This window comes from Ascochyta rabiei, chromosome 5, assembly GCF_004011695.2.
Source record: "Ascochyta rabiei chromosome 5, complete sequence".
NCBI classification, from domain to species: Eukaryota; Fungi; Ascomycota; class Dothideomycetes; order Pleosporales; family Didymellaceae; genus Ascochyta; species Ascochyta rabiei.
Genome location: NC_082409.1, coordinates 132,167 through 155,840, shown reverse-complemented (window position 1 = coordinate 155,840; position 23,674 = coordinate 132,167). Strand labels below are relative to the sequence as shown.

Genomic DNA, 23,674 nt, shown 5'->3' with positions numbered 1-23,674 from the left:
GTAATGCAATCTGGTTGAATTTGGCTGGAACAGAACTACACCAGGCGGAAAATATGCCAGTACTGTTGCGGTATCAATTGGGTGTCAATCGGACCGTCTACCCACGGCAGACGGCCCTAGCTTAGTTGGTCTCAGGACAGGTATATATTGCACTCTCCTAGCTAGACAGCAATACAGCGCAGTCTTTCCATTGTTCCCTACAGCGGCTAGTTACGCTGCCACAGTTATAAGCCTAGAAGCCTTTAGTTAATTGCTGTGTTTACCCGTTTATATACAGCCTGTACAACTAGCTGTTAACACAACTAGATTAATTGTTAACCCGTTAAATAGAGCACGTCCTAAGAGATAGCACAATAAGTGCATATGAGCAGGACCTGCTAGTAACAAAGACGTCAGTCATACTCAGCAAGCCTGATAACTAGGAGAAGTGGTTGTTCGTAAGAAAGGACACAGCAGACAGAGACAACCTGTGGCCGTACGTTAACCCAAGTCTGTCAGTAGACAAGCTGAGGAAGCTACAAGATGAGAAGCCGCAGAAGAAGCCTGTGTAGAGGTTTAAGAAAACTCAGGTATCTAAAGAAGAGCAGGACGATATTGACATTAAGGATCTGTCTGCTGAAGAGATATCAGTCTACAACACGTGGGCAAGGAGGTTTAAGCGTAAGGAGGCAAGATGGTTACAGAGAGAGAAGGCCTTAAGAAGCTTCAACTCTGAGATTGCCCGGACAATCGACGTCAAGCACCTGGATCTTATTGTCAGCTGCTCAGACCCGTACAGTCGATTGACAACGCTCAAGAAGCACCTCTGCCCATCAGTAGGTGAGCGGAATCACCAGCTACGCAGCTGCTACAGAGCTGTGTGTACGAGACCAAGGAGAGCAAATCTAGATACCTGGTTTAACAAGTAGGTGACAATCACCAGACTCCTGACAGAGGCCAAGATGCCCGAAGTGGATGGTAACCGATCTCAAGAGGACTTCATACTGTCGATCAGGGGCCTTAACGATAGCTGGGCAGCTACACAGCTGCATGAGCTAATCAGGAAGGACCAGAGAGGAGAGCAGTACACGTCAACCGCAGATCTTGTAGCCAAATTTCGGTCTTACTATCGACGCACACGTCCAATTGCATCATCTCTTAGCACGTTTGCAACGTTAGGTGTTGCACCCAGCACGGCTAGCACACCTAGCACAGACAACCTGACAGCCTTAGGTGGATTAACACAACGTACGGCATGCCTGTGTGGGAATAGCCACAGATTCAAGGACTGTCAATACGTCAACCACAGCCTACAGCAGTCTAATTGGACGCCAGATGCAGCAGTAGAGAAGAAGTTTAACAAGCTAAGCCAGGCTGAGACTACTATGGCTAAGGCACTTAGACACGTAGAAGCTCGCCTTAGGAAGAACGGCAAGCAAGAAACAGAGAGTAAGAAGCAGTCTGTAATCAGCATGGATAATGGCCAGCCAGTCAGGAGCACGACCCACTGCAATGCTATGCTACAGACTACAGCTATAGCTAATCAGAGTCAGCCGCCGCTACTCACTAGGTGGATACTGGATCCAGGTTCAAACTGTCACGTGACAAACACTAGAGGATCTAATTAGACTACAACTATAAAGGGAGGACCCACAGACTACGTGTACGCTGGCGGAGTGCTAGCACAGATAGAGGAGTGGGGTAAGGTAGTACTCAACGTTAAGACGCTAACAGGAAGAAGCCAGATAAAGTTGACGTACGTGGCCTACATCCCTAGATTCTTTACAAGCGTGGTTGGATTGTCACGCAGCAGGCCTCTAGGAGTACACTTTAACTCAGGACGTGACTGCCTATACCAGGAGAAAGCGTTAAACGTCATATGTCTATTGCAGTACCAGGATAGACACTGGTTAATTAATAATAAGAAAGAGCAGGCACTGCAGCTAGCTCTATTGTTAGTGTATGCGACACAATATCCAGTACCTAGGCCGTTACGAGACGAACGGAAGCTACTGACAGTTACCTAGAAGGATGCCCATAAGCTCCTTGGCCACGTAAGTTAGAAGGCAGTAGCTCAATTAAGCAACCACGTCGACGGGATACAGGTTGAACAGCACCCTAAGGCACCCTAATGGGACACGTGTGAGACGTGCATACAGGCGAAGCTACACAGGATAGTCAGCTAACAACCACCTAGGGAGCCAGCCATCTGTCCATTCTATAGACTTGGCATTGACCTTGTTTAATTGCGTAAGAGAACAGAGCGCTGTTACAACAGAGACCTGTGGATGTTCTATGCTGTTAACTAGTACACGTCTTGGCACGAGGCGTGCTGCCTACCAGATAAGAGCTCAGTAACGCTGAGGCGTGCTGCAGAGAGACTACTGGCGAAGATTAGACGTTAGTACAATGCTAATGTGTCAGTTATAAGACTAGACAGTGACCGTAGCTATAGTAAGATGCTACAGATATTTAGAGACCTTGGTATTGTTATAGAACCAAGAGCCAAGTACACTGAGGAACAGAACGGACTCACAGAGAGAGCCGGCAGCACGATTGTCACGAGGGGACGGGCTATCCGGATCGGCAGAGACCTGCCTATGGAGTTGACTAACAAGTGCTGCATAACAGCTGTATATCTCCTCAATCGCACGCCTACAGAAGCACTGTCCTAGAGAACTCTATATAAGGTTGTCCACAGACGTAAGCCAACAGTTGCTCACCTGACTACTATTAGATCCTGAGCATACGCGTTAAACACGAAGCTGAAGCGCAGGGAGAAGCTACAATCACGTGCGTTGATGGGACAGCTAGTAGGCTATGACTCCACAAATATCTATCGCGTGTGGATGCTGACGCTGCAGAGAGTATTGAGGACACGGGACGTGGTCTTCCTGCCGTCAGAGCACAGCATGGAGGAGGTTTACCCAGAGAGACAGAGACTACGTGAGATTGCTACTGTTCTCAACATCCTGGAAAATCTAGAGGAACCAGAGCAACTTATAGGGGAGTCACACGTTAGTGAAATTATTCCTAGTTAAGAAAACATTAATAAGACAGAGGATGCCTATAAGGCAGAGAGCGTTAACGAAGCAGAGAGTCAGCTAATGAATGAGATGGCTGGTCATCGAGAGTTACAGAAGGAAGTGACAGAGAGTACAGAATGGCTACCGACGCCTAAGGACACACCTGAGCCGAGTTATCTGCTGGATGGCAACAGAGAGATAGTTGAGAGTAGTCAGGAGAGTGGCAGCATGCCACGAGGCTGGCAGACTCTTATGCCTGAGGCAGAGGCTCCGGATCAACGATCGAATAACGCTCTAAGGAGAGAAGAGATCAGCAGCCAGATTAACAAGGCAAACGTGCTAACGTTAAGGAGACAGAGACGCCCGCTGGGATCGTACTACACAGCATTTGCACTAGCTGTCAATCCGTCAGAATCTTAGAAACTTATGGGCGAAGCGCCACGCACAAGGCTGCACAGAGACAGGCTCCCAGCACCCCTACAACAGTGGAGAGACCTAGAGAAGCACCTGCACGGACAGGAGTTCAGAGAGGCAGCTTATGCTGAGTTTGCTAGCTGTTAAGAGAAGGGATGCTTTGCAACCACGTTAGTGACAGCAGCAGCAGCAGCCGCTGAGGCACAGATACTCCCTCTGAAGTAGGTATTTATATATAAGTTTAACAAAGATAGGTACCTCTACAAGTACAAGGCAAGACTTGTTGTTAGAGGAGACCTCTAGAACGAGTGGGGAGACACGTACGCAGCCACACTAGCAGCACGTGTATTTAGATCTCTAATGGCTATAGCTGCTGCATTTGGCCTTCAGGCGTATCAGTATAACGTGCTGAACGCGTTCCTGAATGCACCACTAGAGCAGCTAGTCTACGTTCGTACACCAGAACCGTTCGTAAGACAGATAGGCAAGCTACTTAAACTTAAGAGAGCCCTATATGGCCTTAAGGACGCACCACAGCTTTAGTTTAAGCACCTGAGCAGAACGCTGGTGAACCTAGGGCTGAGACCAATTATGGACGTGCCGTGTCTATTTACAAGCGAGCATTTAATTATGTTCTTCTACGTAGATAATATTGTTGTTCTAGTACACCTACAGCATCTCAGCCATTACAGCTAATTTAAGAAGCAGCTGCAGGCAACGTACAACGTGCGAAGACTAGGTGCCCTAAAGTGGTTCCTAGGTGTACGGGTACTTAGAGACTAGGAAGCAGCATCTATATGGCTGGTACAGGACTCTTTTATTAACAAAGTGTCAGCCAAGTTTAACTTAGCACAGACGTTAGGGAGATACCTAGTGGTACCGTTAACTGAGAGCTACCTGCCGTTGAGCACAGAGGAGCCAAACGCCAGCCGCACACAGATATACCAGCAGCTAGTTAGCTCGCTGGCCTACATATCAACCTTTACGAGACCTGACGTGTCGCAAGCACACTTAGTCCTAGCACGTCATCTACAGAACCCTGGGCAGAAGCACGTGGCAGCTGCTAAGCACGTCTGGAGATATCTGATAGGTACAAAGTACTTGGCTATTAGAGCATGTAACAGAGCAAGGAGCAGTACCACATACATCAGCCAAATCAATAATCTATTAACGTTCTATAGAGTATCTGATGCAGCGTTCGCTGACAATAAGGAATCTAGACAGAGCTTATATAGATACCTGTTTAAACTGTATAGTATGTGTATAGACTAGAAGGCGACACATCAACGCTCAGTTGCTAAGTCTACTACAGAGGCAGAGCTTATGGCTCTCTCTGTGGCTGGGGGGGAGATGGAATGGTGGAACAGAGTGTTCAAACACCTTAGGTTCAATCCTGACGTAAAGCCAGTCATCTACTGTAATAATCAGCAGACAGTAGGCATAGTTACAAAGCAGGAGGACAGGCTACACACAAAGCTACGCCACGTTAACACGCATCAGATGTGGCTTAGGCAGGAGGTACAGCACAGTCGTATAGACGTTGCCTGGTGCCCTACAGCAGACATGCCAGCAGACAGCCTTACTAAGACTCTAGTACGACAGAAACACAAGAGATTCGTTCAACAGCTTAGATTAGAAGACGTTAAGCATCACCTTATAGACAGCACTTAGGAGGCTGGGATACCAGATCTAGCAGGCCTCACCAGGTGGTACTAGGTAGATAGATTCAGCCTTGTTGTTCACGGCAGCTAGGGGGGAGTGTTGCGGTATCAATTAGGTGTCAATCGGACCGTCTACCCACGGCAGACGGCCCTAGCTTAGTTGGTCTCGGGACAGGTATATATTGCACTCTCCTAGCTAGACAGCAATACAGCGCAGTCTTTCCATTGTTCCCTACAGCGGCTAGTTACGCCGCCACAAGTACTAAGGTTATGTCAGATTTGGGCTGTTTCATCTCGGCCTACTCTGCCTTCCTAGATGTATTATTTGCTGTGTACCCAATTCCATTCATTATGCACCCCAACATGCCACTTAAGAACCGCATCCTGGTCTCGATCGCGCTGGGCCTCAGTATCCTGGCCTTCATCATCACCATCTACAAACTCACAATCTTTAGGGAACTTTTTATAGTACTGGCTAGGAACCCGACTTGTGAGTTATTCATCCTACTGATTCTTAGCACAGAACTAATTATGTTAGTCCCCGGTCCCGCTTCTCGAAATGCTCAGTCTAGGAGAGGGTTGTATTCTCGTGGTATGCTCTTCTTTGCCCACACTGGGCCCACTCTTCAGCTTGGCCAGAGGCAAAGTTCGGACTCTCAATGGCAGTGGCAATGGCAGTAAGACCACCAGTCAGGGACGACGCAGCAGCGCCACCCACCGAGTGCTATCCAGCACCAGCGGAAGATGGGATAAACTTCAAGGTCATTAGCTGGATAACGAGGAGAGAACATTAAGCCATGGAGGTGAAAGCACTAATAACATCCCGCTCGTTCACAACAGCGCGGACCAGATCCACAAGACACTTAAGTTTAAGGTGACCACAAGCGCAAAGGGTGATCAACAGGCGAAGCCAATTGACAATTGTGACATGTAGCTTGGTGTCAGTGTGGGGGCCAGTATTTTCTCTAGGCATCTACGCGCGCGATAGGGCATCAGCGTCGTGGTGGTGATCTGTTTGGGCAAGCTTTGGTTTTGTTGAAATGATAGTGTTGAAGTAATGTTATAAAGGTGAGGAACCGTGAAAGAGGGCGACTTGAGCGGGAACCAAAAGCAACATTGTCGTACAGGAATATTCCCTATATTATTGCACTGGATTGCGACAAATATTGAATTTCTTATTCCCACAGAAAGTCTCAATTTCCCTTAGTGGAAACGTTGTTTCGAGTCCTCAATACAGACTATTCAGCATCACCAAAGTTCAACTGCTACAATAGGTACCAACCAGTAGGATCTGTCAAAGTCGCTCGCACGAGTCCGAGGGGCTGCATGCCAAGCACAACATGCCAAGTGGCGTGAGAAGTACGTGAGTAGCCTAACAGGTGGGTCTGCCCCTGAGATATCCTTGCTGACTTAAATTTCGGATACTGTGTCCCCTACTGATCAGTGCTAACCAATTCAACCCGCATAGCATTGAATCGTGCGATTTATTCAATGTAATTCGACACTAATTACTCTATTAAGTAGCCGCGAGACCAAATAATACCGTAGAAATTTAGCCATACCGGTTACAAAGGGTCGTTGAGGACAAATGACGTATTAGTAAGAGTACATGCAAGAAAATTGGATCGTAGTTTGCGCTTATCTGTTACAAGAAATTCACTAACTACTATGGTATTTGAAATCCTATAGTCAACCGGTAAATATGGCCAAAGTTTTACGGTAGATAAGAAGATTTCCCTTTGCCAAATAGTAGACCGCGTATCGTTTCCGTTGTTCCTGCATCTTTCCCCAGAAGTTAATTTCCATTTCCAACATGGCAACAGCAGACCAACTTATCCGAGCCCTGGAGGGCCTCAACGCGAGCTCCTTCGTTAACGAAGCAGAGCGCGTCCGTGCCATGGACGCGCTGACCCTGGCCTTAAGCAAAGTACATAAGCCGTGGGACATTGTTTGGCAGCACTGTTGGGTCAACCTGGCCACAAATGCATGCGTTAAGACGTTGATTGACGCGGGTGTCTTCAGCAAATGGATCGAAACCGGAGGCGGAGAGAAGACTTGCGCGGAACTGGCCGAGTTAACGGGTGCCGATGTAGTGCTTATTCGTAGGTCACATATCTGCTCTGCTTGACTCATGATGAGCATTCTGACTGTAATGCAGGACGCATGATTCGGCAAATTTCTGGGCAGAATCTTGCCATTGAGACCGCTGAGGACACCTATAAGCCTACACCGTGGGTACGCGCTCTCGCTGAGGATCAGGCACTCGCCAACGTCTATGGTGAATTTTATGGCTTCGTCAATTCCCCCATGTTCAGGACTTTGCCAGCCTACCTCAAGAAGACGGGATACAAGGTCCCTACTAACCCCAACGACTGCAACTGGCAGTTCATGAGAGGCTCAAATGAAAATCTGTTCCAGTCCCTTAGCGCGAACCCTGTCGCCGCAAGAGAGTTCAATGATGCCATGGAGAGTCACTCTAAGCACAACTTAACGCCCTGGATCGATGTTTACCCAACTGAGACTCTTGTGAAAGAGTCCAAGCCTGACCGGCCCCTAGTCGTCGATGTCGGTGGTAGCAAGGGTCACGACCTGACCAAATTCCATCTGCGTCACCCTGATATCCCTAAGGGCAGTCTGGTGCTCCAAGACCTGCCCGATATTCTCAAGGAGTTGACAATTGACGACATCATCTCTATCTACCCTCATGACTTCTTTAAACCACAGCCTGTGAAAGGTGCCCGTGTCTACTTTATGCACAACGTGCTGCACGACTGGGAAGACACACAGGCGAAGCAGATCCTTTCTCACCTTGCTGAAGCTATGGAACCCGGATACTCGAAGCTTCTCATTCACGAAAGCTTAGTTAGCTCGGTGAAGCCGCTCGCTCGTGTGACAACGTCCGATATCACCATGATGGCTTGCCTTGGTGCGAAGGAGAGGACGGAGGCTGAGTGGCAGGCGCTGGTGGAGAGTGCGGGATTAAAGGTGCTTCACATCTGGAGGCCACCTCACTCTGTGGAAAGTGTTATTGAGGCAGAGCTAACTTGAATTTTAGAATGTCCTGTTGTATTACGCAAATAACAATTTCTTTATTCGCACTTAATATAATACGCTCGTAGTCTTTGTAATAATGGCGTGAGGACAGTAAGATTACAATACTAGAACAACTTATCTAGAAAAGCTATAACTTTCATTCTATCAAGATAAATAGGAAGCTCGCTTCGTGCTTGCAGCGGCTTGCAGTGTGCCGCACCCACTCGCAGCAGATAAGACGTCTCCAGCTAGCAGCACAACCTCGCAAGATAATAACAGAGGCAAAAGAGGGGTAGCAATATCTTGCCACACAAGTAGGCAATAAGCAACCCACCTATCTATAACATATCCAATGTAAATACACTAATAGCTACTTCCCTGCTGTGCAACGAGCGAGCCAGACCTCTCAGCGGGTGCATGCCTTCAGCCATAGTGACGCAGACTTAAGGTCTACCATGTACACCAGTACGTAACACGACGATTAGCTATAGCAACTGTGGAGTCCAGCAATAAGGTGTCAGTCCCATCTCCGTTTAACTTCAAATCTGTTGGCCCCGAGACCAGCGTGCAGCGGCAAGCGATCCCACGCTAATGCGGAAGCTTGGCCTGGGGTGTGCTACGTAATCAGAGCTTTGGTCGACTGGGCGACACAGCCCTGCAACTTCATCAGTGTTTGCTCGAAGAATGGTGACTGGACATCCTCACCTAAGCAAACTGGACAATGATTCTGAACGCATAGTTCAGATGTATAACACAACCCTACACTCCATTAGCGCGTGCTCGAAAAAAATCGTTTAGAGAGATCATCACCTGAAACAGCCAGATAGTTAAGCTGACGACCTTATCAAGCTGTGTGCGGTAGATCCACACCAACATTAGCACATCTCTCAAACAAAGAAACAGAGGAAGACTCACCCGAAACAACCAGGCAGCCACAATCGAGGCGTCGTTCAGCTCTGGAGCACAACTCTACGCCTCTGTCAGTGTTCGCTCGCAGAAGAATGAATGGAGTATTATGCTCACATGGTACAGCTAGAGAGCCACAAGCGAGACATAGTGCGACAGTACGGCACAACACTAGATTTGATCAGTACATGCTCAGAAGGATGCATAGGGGAGGCACACCTTACCTGCATCACGTCCTGTACGCAAGTTCTCGCAAGAGCGAGGATTGCATCGGGGCCGTAGCCTAGATTCTGGAAGTACAACTACACAACATCAGTATATGTCGCACACACCGCCGGCGTGAGGAGCTGCTTACCCGAATCATAGTCACAAGGAGGAAATTGAGAATGATGGATTGCCACATTTTGTTCTGAGGTCTTGGGTGGTTGGTTGAGGGTGGAGAGGGCAGAGATGGAGCATGTGTTGGTGTTAAGGCGGTAGAAGTAGAGGATGAAGTCGAAGTATGATGAGATGGTGAACTAGGATGTTGGATAGAAATGTGATAATTCTTATGTTCATAGAGTGAAACCTGTTGCACGCACTGGACTGTCGGCGGACAAGGGCACGGTTTGTGCTGCTGGTAAGCTCGACCAGAAGTGCCTGGTAGTATCGCGGTTTGTTTGCCTATAGGCTTAGACCTTGTTACGCACTAGACACCACGCAGGCAGAGGCACAGTCTGCGCAATTGTTAAGTCAAACATGCGGCGTCAACGTTAGTGGAAGATGATGAAGGAGCCATCTAGGCAGTATAAAGCCTTTGCCTAAACTGTATGTAGCCGTCAAACACGCGCCATCAACAATTAACAAAAGACTTTAAAAAGTTGCGAAGGTAGGTTGCAGACAAAGATACAATTTAGATAACCGGGCGTCAAGCATGGACCGTCAGTAGAAAACGGTCTCGGTAGAACCACCCAGAGGCTTGCGCAGCGGTCGAACCTAGGCCATCAGCTGAAGCTTATCCTAAATAACAGTCCAGCAACCATGCAGAAAAGACGATATTAATCCGGGAAGAAGTTTATACTGACCAGAGCATAGACTGCGCAGCTGCTGTGTCAAACGTGCGCTGTTAGTAACAGATAGTCTAGACTATCTAAACAACATGCGGACAAATGCGCAATCTGCAGTTATAAGACATACTCTATCGGCGAAAGACAAGGATATCTGCAGAATCACACAGCTGTTAAACATAGGCCGTCGGTAGGAGACAATAAACCTGGTAGAACCCTCTAGACATGGCCTTTTCTGGTGCCTTCCAGCAGTCCCGCCACCACGAGCTGTGAGAAGCGATGCGATGATATGTCCCGGGATCTATGTATGCGTGCTGAAATCATGGCTCTCTTCTGCGTTAGATCTTGCGGATGCAGGGGGGTAGGGCAGCAGGTGGCTGCAGGACCACACCGGCTGCACGATAGAGCGGCTGCTAGATAGGTGATTTGCGTCACATAATATAGTTGCTGTTGGTGATTTTTTGATTGGTTTGGAGAATTTGCGCCGTTGTTCGTAGGAAGGGAATGGGGAGTTAGGAAAGAGGGGAGGGGGAGTGTTAAGGAGTTCGAAGTTCGTGATATTGGTAGACATGTCATAATCAGTAGTTAAGGACTAAAGTAGTAATACACGTACGCGCAGCGTCTACGACGGCCGTTCTCCAGATCCAAGGGTGATGATGGCCAGGGGCTAAACGTGATCGTCTCTTCTAGCTGTTTGTAAGAAGTGCGAGACTCCTGTTGCCGCATACGAAAGGAATCAAGGTCAGTCCAAGGTTGCGGGCTTCAAAGGATCTATCCTTTAATAGCCTGCCACTGTAATAGCCGATCTGCCAATCAAAAGGCGGCACATGGCGGTGGACAATTGCATTTATCCCAACTACACGTTTGCGAGGAGATTAAGAGGTAGTCTAGCAGGTTGCGCACAGCAAAATTCTACAATTCAAAAAGCATACCTGGGGGTATCCCATCATTGTGAAGGCCATCTCGCTTGTTAAGAATCGAGCGGGCAAAACATATCACCAGTTTCCAGATGTCCGCAAGGCGTTCAAATGTTGTGTTGCTGGTCCCAAGAGTTCAGCTCAATATTGACAATTAATCAGGAACCTTAAAGACCCTAAAGAGCGGTTATGTGTATCCTGCCACCACAACAGCCTTCGCGCTGATCCAAAAGCAAACAGTGGCAGCAAACAGACGAACTCATCATTGCTAGACCTCCGTAGGGAATTTAGGACTTGTGTTAGCGCTTGATAGATTCGTGCAGAGCAACTAGATCTCTTAATGATAGGGAGACAGCTCGTTCGCAGATTGCCACTATGATGCATACCCGATCGGTCAATAGACAAGGCATCTCGGCGGGCTGAACTCATCACTCGTCACCAAACTTCCATGAGCTGTCTAAAAGCGATGGTGCTGTGTAGGCAGGTGGTGCCAATTACCAAGTTGATATTCGTTTTGAAACAGCATATTTTCCACATACGACCATAGGACGTTGAAAACAAGGCTTCCCGTTCGCTCAGCCCTATTTAAGCAACGTACCGGCGGATTAGTAGTTAGGTGGGTGACCACTAGCGAATACCCGCTGTTGTATGTATTTTTGCTTTTTGTTCTTACTTTGCATCGCACGAAAACACGCATGATAGGACTGATTGTGCTTGTTCAGCAAGGAACCGCCTTTCGTGTTTGTCAAGCCATTATTCCGCGTCACGTAGAGAGGGGGATGTTTGCGACTGCCAAAGACAGCGCTTCGAGTACAGTGACGCATCGGGCGACCCGGTATCTTTTGCCGACCGCGGATGTTCTTCTCAAGCACACTATGGTGCAGAGAAAGCGGGGACTATATATCGTGGGCGTCTGCTTCGGAATCCTGGAAGGATTGATCTTCACAGAGGAACGCGAACGGTAGTGCTGGTAGGACACACGCAGTGCACAGAATGCAGAGGGTAGGATGTCACCTTAAGGTTGCAATCTGCGCTTCATTCGAGGGAAATGGAATCTCTCAAGATATCCTAGACACTGCCCTCTTTCCAGGCCTTCTGCGGGCCGCTGAATATACTAGCGGAGGGGCAGAGCTCCGCACTCGCAGGACTGTCATCTGCTTAGACTGCGTCGCCCGCTATGCTAACGACGGCCGATGTTCCACTACGTCTAGCGTGAAGCTTCAGAGATAATGTAATCGAGGAGGAGCGCAGATATCGAAGTTGTGGAGTGCCGAGTATGTTAAAACAAGCTTACTTTAAGTGGTCTTGCACCTTTCATGTAGATTGAGGGGATTTGCGTTCGAACCCGTTGTAAGGAATCAACCTACTTCATTGCGCGTCGTCAGCGATGCGATCGTCGTCAGAGTCATGCACTCCGCTATTCAGCCTGTGCTCAGGTCAGGGGTTCCACAGGTTATCCCGTGCTGTTGTGGGAAAGACCACGATGTGACGGGCGATGAATAGTCTCGTGACGGGAGACCTGACATTCCTAGTGGAGATGTCGTTTAGATGCCGGGCGGCGGCAGATTGTCCAATGAAAGCAGAGGAAAGAAGATGTACTCCTCCTCACTGAGCGTGTGACAAAGAGCCATGATGGCAGGAGCAGCAAACGTTCAGATGACGAGAGCTGCATGCGAATCGGCGATGTCGCGCACTTGCTAGAGCAGTTTAGTGTCGACTGGACCGGTATGTTACTCCGCATGCAGAACGCAAAGGCGTGCCATGGCAAACACGGGAGTGATTAAGTCGAGTATAGGGACGACTGCTAAGATGGCGGTGGCCAGTGAAACTCCACTAGGTTGCTTGTGGACACGGCCTGAGGTGCTCCATCCTTTCTGTTTCTCTTATGTTGTCCTCTCCATCCGCCCATGTCACGCTCCTATTTCTTCCCACTCTGCACGAGCTGCAGTCGACCTCCAGCAACAGCACACGACTCTACTACCTTGGCCATGCTCGCGCACTGGCCTCGGTCGTGGAGAGTGTGTCGCTGAATGGCTTCTTTGCATGACAAGCCTCAACCGCCCCGTTCTCCCTCTTTGGTATTTGGTAGCGAAAATCGAAGGCATCGTTCATGACGTAAGGTGATGTGTTGGCGAGGGCATATGTGTCCTCGAAGTTCTGTCGAAAGCAGATTCATCTCTCGGTGGTCATGTTCGATCCGACGCAATGTAATGCTTCGTGCTCGGTGGCGCAGGTGCGCTGGCAACCTATGCGCGTCAATTCTTGCTCGCACGTCTGTCGTCAACTGCCTGTGTAGCTATTTATCAGTCTTCATATAGGCGCACTCGACGGTGAACAAGCGTAGAGGTCCACGTGGGCGTGGCGCCCTAGTTGATGTGAAGCGGAGTCGTAGTCGCGTTTCTGGTGCGGGTGGTGTGTAGCGCTTAGCGCTTGGCGCTTGATGCCAGTCCACGGCATCAACATCAGAACTCGGCATTAGCCTTGTCGTTTTGTAGGTGTGAGGGATCGTTTGGGAACTCGAGTTGTGCTTGATACGCCGTGGATGAGGTTGCTGTAATCAAGTTGGTGAGCGATCTTGCGGCCGTTGAGGCTCTCGTCATGCGAAAGATAGATCTAGAACTGTTCGCCACGTGTAAGCTGGCGAGTTGACGGACGAAAACGGCGTCGAAAGACGTATATGCGCTGGGGGCGTTGGTGATGCATTACTACAGGCTAGGCGCCTGAGGTTGAGCCGCACGCGCCGCCAAGGCGCGCTAGACAGGGGGTGTGGGGGAGCTGTGTCCGCAGCAAAGATCGATGCTGAGTATAATCCAAGCGTTCGGCAAAACAGTCAAATTCCTTTGCAACGAGGATCGTCGTGAGAGGCTCGAGACATTTTAGAACGCACGAATGTTGGGTTTACCAGCCGTCGATGGCGTCCTTCATGATGGCGTTGAGGAACACAAGCACCTGTACCAACATCATTGCCAACCTCAAGTACAACGCCGCGCTTATTTACAAACCGTTGATGGCCGGCTGCTCGTCTCCATCACATTCGCCCTATTGTCTACACTCACTCTCTATACCAGCCGAATGTTGTAAATCTCTGTCACAATTACAAAGATAAAGCCAGAAGTCTATTGTTAAGTTGATTTGCACGACTGAGCTGCTGACTAAGAGCCACAACCCCACACTTGTTGTTGCCTTTAGTGCGAGCTAGGTAGGCCTATATTGTCTATTGTTAGTGCGTTAGTGTAATATAGCTAGACTATATTATAGATTAGGAGGATTTAAGTGTACAGCAATTAACGCCTAGAGGCATTTGCAGTGTTATTGTGTGAGAGTGTTACGAAGTAATGCGGGTTCGTGACGATTGAATGCTGATTCAGCAACGTTGCCTTGCTAGTCCACATCTGGGTTGACATGGAACACCAGCCCCGAACCACATCTTCGAGCGTGCAGCACCCAACTCCAACACTGGTCTTCTTCAATGATCATCGGGTGTTTGAGCATCGGTCGATCAGCTCCACGAACCTTGTATTGGCGCTGTTTCACGTCGCTTCCTGAGCCAGTTGGTCGGTGGCGTTGTAAGAGGAGCTGGAGCCTCCAAAGGTGTTGTCTCGGTGCACCACTATACGGGAGAATTGGCAGGGCCTGACTTGCGGCTGTGGGCGGCTGATGTTACTTTGAGATGCGCTTCTCGTGGCAGTTTCATTGCGCTTGTCAAAGAAGCGCCTCAGTCCACATCCTCTTTGTCGTGGTCGAATAGGCAGACGCTAAACTCAATCAGTCAGGGTAAGACCCCTCGATCAAGGCTTTTGTGAGCGCTCTGCCACGCCGTTCATTCCGTCCTACCATCGATCGCTATTCAGGGCTTTGCGATGCCTTCCATGGAAACAAAAGATGCTGAGACGCGCGCCCAGCCGAATCCCTTACGGTCATGCTATGCTTTCACGCTCGTCGATGTCGTGAGCGATTTGCATTTGCGACTTGCAACTGTTGCTGGTGGCTTTTCTATACTGAAGGACAGGGAAGATGAGAATGACGACGCAGACCATTTTGTTAGCGAGTGCAGGCATCACTGGGGACTAACGGATGGTAAGGAGGGCAAACTCGAGGCATGTGGGGTCTGCCACCATCGGCTGAAGTTTGTCAATATTTGCACGATATGTAAAACGGAGATCTGCAATCGCTGCCTGAACAACAGGCTATAGTCTATTCTGGTATTGAATGTAATCTGCTGTTGAGTAACCACGAAAATCACTGCTTATTCAGATTTTACCGAGCTTCTCTTATGAAACGTTGTTGACAACGTCAATCATTTAAGGAAAATCAGGGTTTTAATTCCTGGGCTCTTGAAGACTTTCTCCAAAATGCCTTCTTCGTTGCTTTGTTTACAGAAGTCTTCCCTGCTACCTGATAAGCGATTACCCATTCACCACTTAACGATGCAACCCACCCATAACCTCCCTAAATTGTCGAGTCACGTCAACAACATGATCTTCCTCATTCCAAGTGTGCACTTTGCTGCGTGGTTTCCAAATACTCAGCGTCGACAAACTCAAATTCCTTCTCAATCATTGAAGTCATGACTAGAGATGGGAGTGTGCTGTTAGAAAGAGGTTTGACCAAATGGCGCTCAATGACCGCTTTGGCCGCGGCATTGCCAAAGTATTTGATCTCACTGTAATTGAGAGATCTGCTACTTGGACTTTTTGATCAGGCGAGATATTAGCGCGAGCACGCTCCAAGTGAGGCAAACGAGCGAAAAGCTGTCGAGAGAGTGAGTAAGGGACTAATCGATTTGGCCGTGTAGCTCTAGGCTTCCGTACTGAATGAGCATGGCTGTGACCATCAACATAATGCGCGAGTCGTGTCTTCAGATGTAGGCCTGATTGAAGCTCTGTGACCGTCATCTGCGTCGAGTTCCAACGGACTCCTTGCTTCGCAACGGCTAGGATATTGAAAAAGCCAAGAACGCTATCGATATTGATATCAAAGGAGGCCTCAGCAGTCACATTTGCATGGTCGTCTGCTTCTAAACAGATAGAGGCTGGCACAACGTAATTTTTGTCAACACTATAGTAAAGTTGGCGCCTAGATGCTGTGTCCACGGTCTATACCAATGTTGCGAACCTTCTAGAAGCTGCGCCAGTCACTGACTGGACTATGTAACAGCGGGCTGAGAAAGCTCCAGCATCTAACCTCGACGTTCCCGAGTAACACCAGCTGCGCTGCAGTACCACCCTATCCTATCAAGCAACTCAAAGCAAGAAGCCGGAAGGCCCAGTCATTACGAGACAAGGCCAATTTCTACTGTATCATCGCAACAAGGTCTAACATGAAGTATGTTCGTATGACAGTCATCTCGTTCCTGCTGACTCCTCTCGGCATACCTCTATCGCCAGAAAGATAGGACGAGGTCAAAGTCAGTCATTGAGATCCTCAGACGTCCAGCTTAAGGACAAAGACAATCTGCGTAGGTGGATGCGTTGTCAGCTGTTAGCGATTCGACCTGGTCAGCCAACCCGTCACTATGGACACTTATTATCGCGGGCAGATTGGGCTTCTCAGCAACCGTGATTATTCGCAAGCTAATGAGGGAGCGTATCAATAGTCACATGGCGTGCAAGTTGGCCTGACAGGATGGACGTACGTCCTAATATAGTTCAAGGCCACTTTGCGTACTACAACAATACGATTGCCCGCTGTCGCGATTGTAATATTACCTGAGCTAGCGTTCAGCTTCTGTCACGGCCGCTTTGTATTGCTGAAGACCTTTCTCGCGATAAGCTATATCTGTCTCAAACACCTAATGCCTACGTGTTAAGATTTTGCTCAAGGAAGAGATTGCTGTAATATAACAATGGCTGAGTATTCGAGGTGCTGAGCGCGGGAGTAATCGCTATTTGCAACTAGCGCACGCCTGCAGTCAACAACAGCAGGAATGTTATGATTAACGTTAACATCATAACACAAGGCTCGCGTGAGCGATCTGGTTTGACGAGAGCATCCTGACCAAGGCAGATTCTTACAGTCTGACAGTTTATCTATAATGGTGCCGTAATTGAGACATCTTGTGCGAATCGCTACATATGGTGAAATTGTACGACGACATTGACAAAATTCTACAGACTCGCTGAAGTTCTAATCAGACAGACGCACTTCGTGGAATAAATGAAGAGAATGCAACCCTCGGTACACTTTAAAAGGTGCGAGGCCAGCCGGTTTGGTTCAACTGTAATAATCATGCAGAGCACCAACCTCTTCCCCTCTAACGTCGGCACCTGAAGTATGTTGTGGGCTCCTCCTAGGATATTGTCCTTTAAACAAAGATCCCTCTGACCTTAACAACAGACCATCAGTGCAATGTCAGAATCAGCAGGCGGTGAGCAACTATGCTTGGAGACTGATCCCGACGGAGATGTCGTCCTGAGATTCTCAAAGCCCGAATGTAACGTGTCTATATCCTTCTGTGTTTCTAGTAAAATCTTGCGACTCGCATCCCCAGTATTTGTACGTATGCTTAGTCCTACTTTCAAAGAAGGGCATGCGTTTCTACACGTAGATCGCGTTGTCATTGAGCTTAAGGACAATGATCCTTCGTTGATGGAACTCACTCTGAGTATCCTCCACCATCAAGCTGACATTGGAGAACATTTGGCCAACGCCAAGAACCTAGCACGCCTCGCAATCCACTGCGACGAATACGATTGCATTGAAGCATCAAGTCCATGGGCTGCTGCATGGTTCACGAAGCTAGAGGAAAGCAAGGCATTCCGTCCACTATATGGCTTCCAACTTCTTGCTGCTTACTTGTTCAACAATCCGAGCAATTTCCTGAAGATTTCCAAAGCCGCAGTGTCCACGCTCGAGCCTAGCTGCCCTGCGCAGTGGTCACAAGAGGAAATACTCGCGTTACTTCCCGAGAGCGTGTCGAGTAAGTGGAGCACCATACATCCTCTAATGACTTAGTAATTGATGTCCTGTAGATGCTGTCACGGAGAACATAGAGAGTATCCTCGATCTGATGAAGGATGAGCTACAAAACGCTGAGTCTCGAATTCGCGAGTTCCACAGATGCTATGAAATGGCGCATCTCCTCTGTATCTCATGTGGCTGAGCGCTGCCCGAAGTAGCCAAGAGATGTCACCCATGCCGCAATGCCAACTTGCTTCGGAAACACTGTACGGAGGAGACAAGAGTCGCTGAATACTTTGCGGTGCTTCAAAAGGTCGAGCTATGGCCAACCAGGGTGCCGTTTGGGCAGGGTTTTATTGCCGACATCGCGTTCCGTTTTGTTTGTGCAAAAGCAGATCTCAAGCACAACTGTGCCGCTGGTAAAGGCTGCCCCTTGTTTTCCGTACTTGAGTCGCTCCTGAGCAAGATTAGCCAGATACAGGGAAGTGTTGGAGAATTTTGTCTACTATGTGTCAGACACGTCGAAGATTGGAGACATGATACAAAATGCTTTGACGAAAGTTAGACGTTAATTATGCGTACTTCTCCGTACTGCGGTATTCACACCACAGAGCATTTCCCTTAATCAGTTAAATAAAGAACATTCCGCCTTCAGTACAGTATCATGTTGCCATAAGGGAAGCAAAGAAGGGTCAGTCATAGTGTCGATTTGCCGCTCAGAGGCTGTTAGGCTTATCTATCAAGACAATGACTTAGCAGATCAGTCCTTTGGACATCTCAGTTGACCAGCAGTGAATTTGAAAGAGGAGTCACAACCTGCTCTGGCTTCCATCAGAGTATTGAGGGGCTAATGCTGCGGTGCATGAAGGCTTGATCGCTTTAGGCAAGCAAATTTGCTTCTTACCTCTGCTGGTATCCGCTTTGTAGCTTGGCAGTCCTCCTCCCGACAAAGATCAGCACTTTAGCAATCCAGGTAAGTAAAGTCACGAACAGACATCTACAAAAACGGCCATAGACGCGCAATACTTGGAGGCGCAGTGCATTTTGTGTTCCGCTTCCCTTGTCGGGATGACACAGCTTATTGTTGTAGGATTTGCACCAAGCCATATTCGGTCAAATCCCATTGTATTCTGGGCTCGTAGAAAAGCACTGGAGGCTAACCAAAACAGGAAAGGGATGCGAGCTGCGAGCGGCATGACTGCTATAAAACTGTTGCTCTGCATAGACTCATCTGAGATGTACGGCGCTTTACGACCAGATCATTATTCAACACTTTATTCGATTCGACTTGTACAATGCGAAGTGTTTGCTCCGCCAGTATCGTTGGCCTGTTGGCTGTCGGTACTCTTACGACGGCATTGACTCTTCCCAAAGGCAACGGGGCCTACGAAACAACCTTTTCTGAATTCGAGCTCGTCGATCATGCTCGCAAGGAGCGATTCGACAGTTCTTCGCCCAGAAGACTCATGCTATCTCGCTTCGATCCTATATCTCCTGCTGCTTGTCTCACACGCTACAAGAAGTCCTACATGTCCCCGATCTACAGTACGGCATTTGAAGCTGTCGTTGCACAGCTAAACATTACTCTACCTCGTGGTTTCTTCACACAGCTTGATTTGGACCTATGTAAACTGGGATCCAACACAACACTCCCATCAGTCTTGGCTCCAGATGCTCCCCCCTTGGTCATCTTCAGTCCTGGAAACGCTGGCACCCGGCTTCTTTATTCAGCGCTTGCGCAAGAGCTTGCATCTCGCGGTTCCACTGTCATAGCTATCGACCACACCTACAACGCAGCGGTTGTCGAGTTCCCGAACGGCGACGTTGTCTATGGCGTTGCTGACAATTACCCCAGCGTTGAGGAGAGTCTCCAAACATGGGTTGAAACTCATGCGCGCGATATATCTTTCGTGCTTGATCACTTCGGATTGGAAGACAGCCCAAATGCAACGCGTGCAGTGATCATGGGCCACTCACTAGGTGGAGCAGTAGCCCATACTGTGCTGCGAGACCGCCGGATCCGAGGAGCTGTGAACCTCGACGGACCTATCAGCGAGAGAGCACAGAATGCGACCATAGGATGCGCTGGGCGCGAACAAGCTGTCGTGCTTTGGCAAAAAGAGTCTCTTGACGATGCACCACTCCAGTTGGAAGGTTGGACGAGATGGAAAGAGACCGTTGGGCGGTCGGCACATGCGGACTTTTGGGCGCATGTTAGACTGAAGTCTACGGAACATTACGCATTCCTCGACGCACCACTCTTATTTGACCTAACGGGGTTGCGCGACAAAGAGGGTCTGCACATTCCAATTGTCAAATTCTTTGGGACGATTTCTGGAAAAAGATATATGGAAGTGATGGGTTCGTATACGCAGACGTTTGTAGAATACCTTTTCGGCAAAAACTCAAATTTGGATTTAGACATATATGTCAACCCTCCAAACGATTTTAGCGACGTGGAGGTGGTTTCTTAGACAGCATGGAGAACAGTTGTTCGGTATTTGATAGGGGAGAGGTGCATACCCATCATCAACACCCATCAACAACAGATCGTCTCAGTATCAAAGTTGCTTAGCGCTTACCTATCTGACCTCTCCATATAATTTACAAGTACACATCGAGTCTGACCAGACTCGAATCATCTGAGACTTTGCGGTCAATATCTTCCCATCCCTCCCATTTTCTTCTTGGCCACCTATCACTTCTGCATCCGCTGTAAGCAGGGGTTATGACACAAGATATCATAGGCTTGGAAGAGCTATGTCCACGATGGTAAGATCAGGCAACTTCGCTCGCAACATCACCATATGGGTATCGACGGCTCCCAGCTTACCTGTCCTTTGTAATCTCTCCTTGAAATCGGTCTGCTGGCTCAACACGATGCGGCACTGGGATGCCTACTTCCACCTGACTCCTTGCATTTCCAGTGGAAATGTGCTCCAGCTCCACCCCTACCCCTATAGTTGCTCTATTAGGACGCACTAAGACTGCTAGCTCCATCTGCACATCTAATCACCCGAATCAAGCTAGCCCCCCGACCAACAGCCTCATCTCCGCCTCCTGTCCGATCAGTACTTCGTTACCATCTATACATGCACACACTCTACCTTTACACATAACATCATACGTCCAGTAGAAGCACAATCACTAAATCACCTACAAGGATACTTTTCTTGCTTCTCAAAGGCATGCCTATTGAAGCCCGATGGTGCTCTATAAGCCTGCGCCGGTAAACGTGTTTTACTCAAAGCGGTACCTCTGTCCTGTCAATGTTTGGTCCTAATGGTTGCTTGGATTCATCCAGAGTCCACCAGTTCAATATTTTGCAACGTTTGCAAAAGTGCTATTAGTACAATAATACTAGACGCGCATCTTTAATCTATTTACTAGGTTAACCCTACGCTTTGTTGCTCAATTGTACCGCAGTACAGGGACTGCGATGTTGCGTGGATGGAAGATTACGTTGCACTGCTTTTAGATAGATCTCTACTGGTTGAATTCCATGCAAAAGACCCATAAGACCTCATACTTTGAGACTCGCCTACACTATGATCTCAAATACGTTTGCCCCCCACGTTCGCTCCTGTCATATGCGGGGCAATCGCGAGGGATAATCTCTGAATGTAGTCTATAGTGTTTCGGCGTATATTGCACTGGATGTAGGCGTGTGACGGTGAGCTGAACTTACATCGTAGGAGCCTGATGGGGTGATCGCAAACATGTGGAGCTCGGTATGCAAATGCCTCGATCCCGACAATCAGTTAAACTGTCGTACGCGATGTTTGAGATAAAACACCACCTTTGACACATTGCTCGCACGACTACTAGTTAATGATAAAGCAAACGCCCCAACCAACCTGACCGGACTTTTACAGAGAGCCTTGACTTTGCAAAAGATTTAGTGCAAAGCTGTATCAGCAATGCAAACTCTAGCCCTTGCAAGATGAAGTGAACACTTAATTATGGCTTCAGCACCTCAGTTTGCGACTGGATCACCAATTGAAAAACGATTGAGCATAAGTAGTAGTCCGTCAGAGCGGCTCGCAGTGGAGCGTGGTTGACTTGAAGAGGGTTGTCCGTCTCGTTCATCCGATGACGTTTTAGCTTTCCAGACTTCCAAACAGCAATTGACAACTGCCTTAGCTTAACACCTATTTGGGTGCGCGATCTATAAGGTCCATTCCGATCTTTCGATCATCCTGTTCCCTGATGTAGTTCGCAGACGAACAAGGTATGCCTGTTCGCATAGTTTTACAAATGCGATCCAGCTGATATCGGGGTCGGCCGGATTGTCCATGTCTCCTTCGCCATTGCCATAATAGTAAAAGACAAAGTATTTAACGTTCTCAAAAACTAGCTTATAAAAGCGTCCCTCTCTGGGTAAGCGTTCGGCTCCATGTGTACTTCCAAATACCTTTGTGGTAAAATCTTAGATAACAAGTAAAGGTAGAGGATCAATACGTCTGGTCACTTCGCTAATGCACCTCATTAAGATGTCTGTCCCAACATATGTACCACCCCCATTCTGATTGTGAGTTTTCGGATCTTGTATTCGATGTTCGAGGAATTGGCCCACGTCAGCGCCTGGTTGGTTCCATGGTCTCGTGAGTCCAGAACGATCTGTGGCGAGGTGAGATTAGAAGCGCTGAGTGAAACTCTCAAATACGTGATCTGGCAAGAGCTCAGCGACCAAGACAAGTGCGCCAACTTCGGGAACTTGATAGTTACGTGCTGTTGTTTATCTGCTTCTGCTACTGCTAGTTCAGCTTGTCGTGGATTGGTGCCTGCAAAAATGTGCGCAACCCTTATGGATTTGGAAGACAGCTATTATAAATGCGTCATAGACAAGTAAGAGGATCTAATTGGCTAGCTATAGCTAGTTGACAGTGAAAGTGACAGATTGGGTGACAGCATGCAGGGCAAAACGTGACAACCACAAGAAATTAGCCAACAATCTACCTGCCCGCGTCCATAGTTTGTGTTGATAAATCACCGTACCAAATTTGGCGGGGTGCGCACATTTATGCAGAGGTTAGAATAGCCCGGCCCAGAGTCACTAGCACACTCAACATTTAAAGCGCTGGTCGAGCTCCGTTGGTTTGAGGGCTTCTACCAAAATCTAGGTGACTCTTCCGCGACGTTGGTTTCGCTAAGCGAACGATGCGCCATTCTACAACTCAAGACGGAAGGCATCTACTTACGTGCAAAGGGTCCGTGAAATTGCGTGCCATTATTTTACAGACCTCTTCTTTCCAATCTCATGTCATTTCATCCTGATCTAGAAATTTGAAGACGTCGACTAGCTCCAGTAGAACACTAATCTTACAAAGGCAGGGCGTCTGAGAAAGAACCCTTACGAGAGCCGCGCGCAGGTGTGACAGACGGCAAGCCGCAGTTCGCGATACCGTGTCCGTGCGCGTGACGCGCGGATTCGCGTGACGCGCACCCCCCACATATTGTACTCTACTTCACAACCACACAACTTAACCCTACAATGTTGCTAGACGCTGCCCTTAAAGAGCTAGGTGCTCCAAAGCCTAGAGAAAAATTTAACTACTTAGTAATTATAAAAAAGTATAGTGTTATATAGTTAACGTTAACACAGCAGCATAAGGTAATATCTACCTTAATAACTACTAAGCATGCTAACTAATAATATTTAACTCTATAATAGGAGATAGAGCTTGTTAAGCACATAGAGGAGCTAACTAGATATTACTTACTACCTACTAGAGAGATAATCCAAAATTTTGCGTCTTTAATTGCTTAAAATCTAGTCTCTAAGAGCTAGG

The 23,674-nt window shown here is 48.2% G+C and overlaps 5 protein-coding genes across 5 annotated transcripts, besides 16 other annotated features; all 5 read left to right on the top strand.

Annotated features, from left to right (window-relative positions):
- The first annotated feature begins 59 nt into the window (after positions 1 to 59).
- Positions 60 to 63: a direct repeat.
- Positions 64 to 231: a long terminal repeat.
- Positions 64 to 5,339: a mobile genetic element.
- Positions 70 to 3,506: a dispersed repeat.
- Positions 2,403 to 2,635: a mobile genetic element.
- Positions 3,507 to 5,338: a mobile genetic element.
- Positions 3,598 to 3,616: a tandem repeat.
- Positions 3,765 to 3,952: a mobile genetic element.
- Positions 3,768 to 3,952: a mobile genetic element.
- Positions 4,215 to 4,669: a mobile genetic element.
- Positions 4,296 to 4,528: a mobile genetic element.
- Positions 4,317 to 4,669: a mobile genetic element.
- Positions 4,704 to 5,047: a mobile genetic element.
- Positions 5,179 to 5,339: a long terminal repeat.
- Positions 5,340 to 5,343: a direct repeat.
- Positions 5,344 to 5,431: 88 nt separating this feature from the next.
- On the top strand, positions 5,432 to 5,761 carry EKO05_0003211 (uncharacterized protein; the record flags this gene model as incomplete). The annotated part of the gene is made up of 2 exons (XM_059636120.1): positions 5,432 to 5,570; positions 5,619 to 5,761. The coding sequence occupies 2 exons, from the start codon at positions 5,432 to 5,434 to the stop codon at positions 5,759 to 5,761; spliced, it is 282 nt and encodes a 93-aa protein (XP_059492103.1).
- A 1,132-nt stretch (positions 5,762 to 6,893) lies between these two features.
- EKO05_0003210 (uncharacterized protein) lies at positions 6,894 to 8,128 on the top strand (the record flags this gene model as incomplete). The annotated part of the gene is made up of 2 exons (XM_038938558.1): positions 6,894 to 7,182; positions 7,239 to 8,128. 2 exons carry the CDS (start codon positions 6,894 to 6,896, stop codon positions 8,126 to 8,128), a joined length of 1,179 nt encoding a protein of 392 aa, XP_038801046.1.
- A 4,615-nt stretch (positions 8,129 to 12,743) lies between these two features.
- On the top strand, positions 12,744 to 13,106 carry EKO05_0003209 (uncharacterized protein; the record flags this gene model as incomplete). Its single annotated transcript, XM_059636119.1, has 1 exon — positions 12,744 to 13,106. The coding sequence occupies one exon, from the start codon at positions 12,744 to 12,746 to the stop codon at positions 13,104 to 13,106; it is 363 nt and encodes a 120-aa protein (XP_059492102.1).
- A 1,736-nt stretch (positions 13,107 to 14,842) lies between these two features.
- EKO05_0003208 (uncharacterized protein) lies at positions 14,843 to 15,175 on the top strand (the record flags this gene model as incomplete). Its single annotated transcript, XM_059636118.1, has 1 exon — positions 14,843 to 15,175. One exon carries the CDS (start codon positions 14,843 to 14,845, stop codon positions 15,173 to 15,175), a length of 333 nt encoding a protein of 110 aa, XP_059492101.1.
- A 4,002-nt stretch (positions 15,176 to 19,177) lies between these two features.
- On the top strand, positions 19,178 to 20,356 carry EKO05_0003207 (uncharacterized protein; the record flags this gene model as incomplete). Its single annotated transcript, XM_038945433.1, has 1 exon — positions 19,178 to 20,356. One exon carries the CDS (start codon positions 19,178 to 19,180, stop codon positions 20,354 to 20,356), a length of 1,179 nt encoding a protein of 392 aa, XP_038801048.1.
- A 2,928-nt stretch (positions 20,357 to 23,284) lies between these two features.
- Positions 23,285 to 23,674: part of a mobile genetic element that runs on past the window's edge.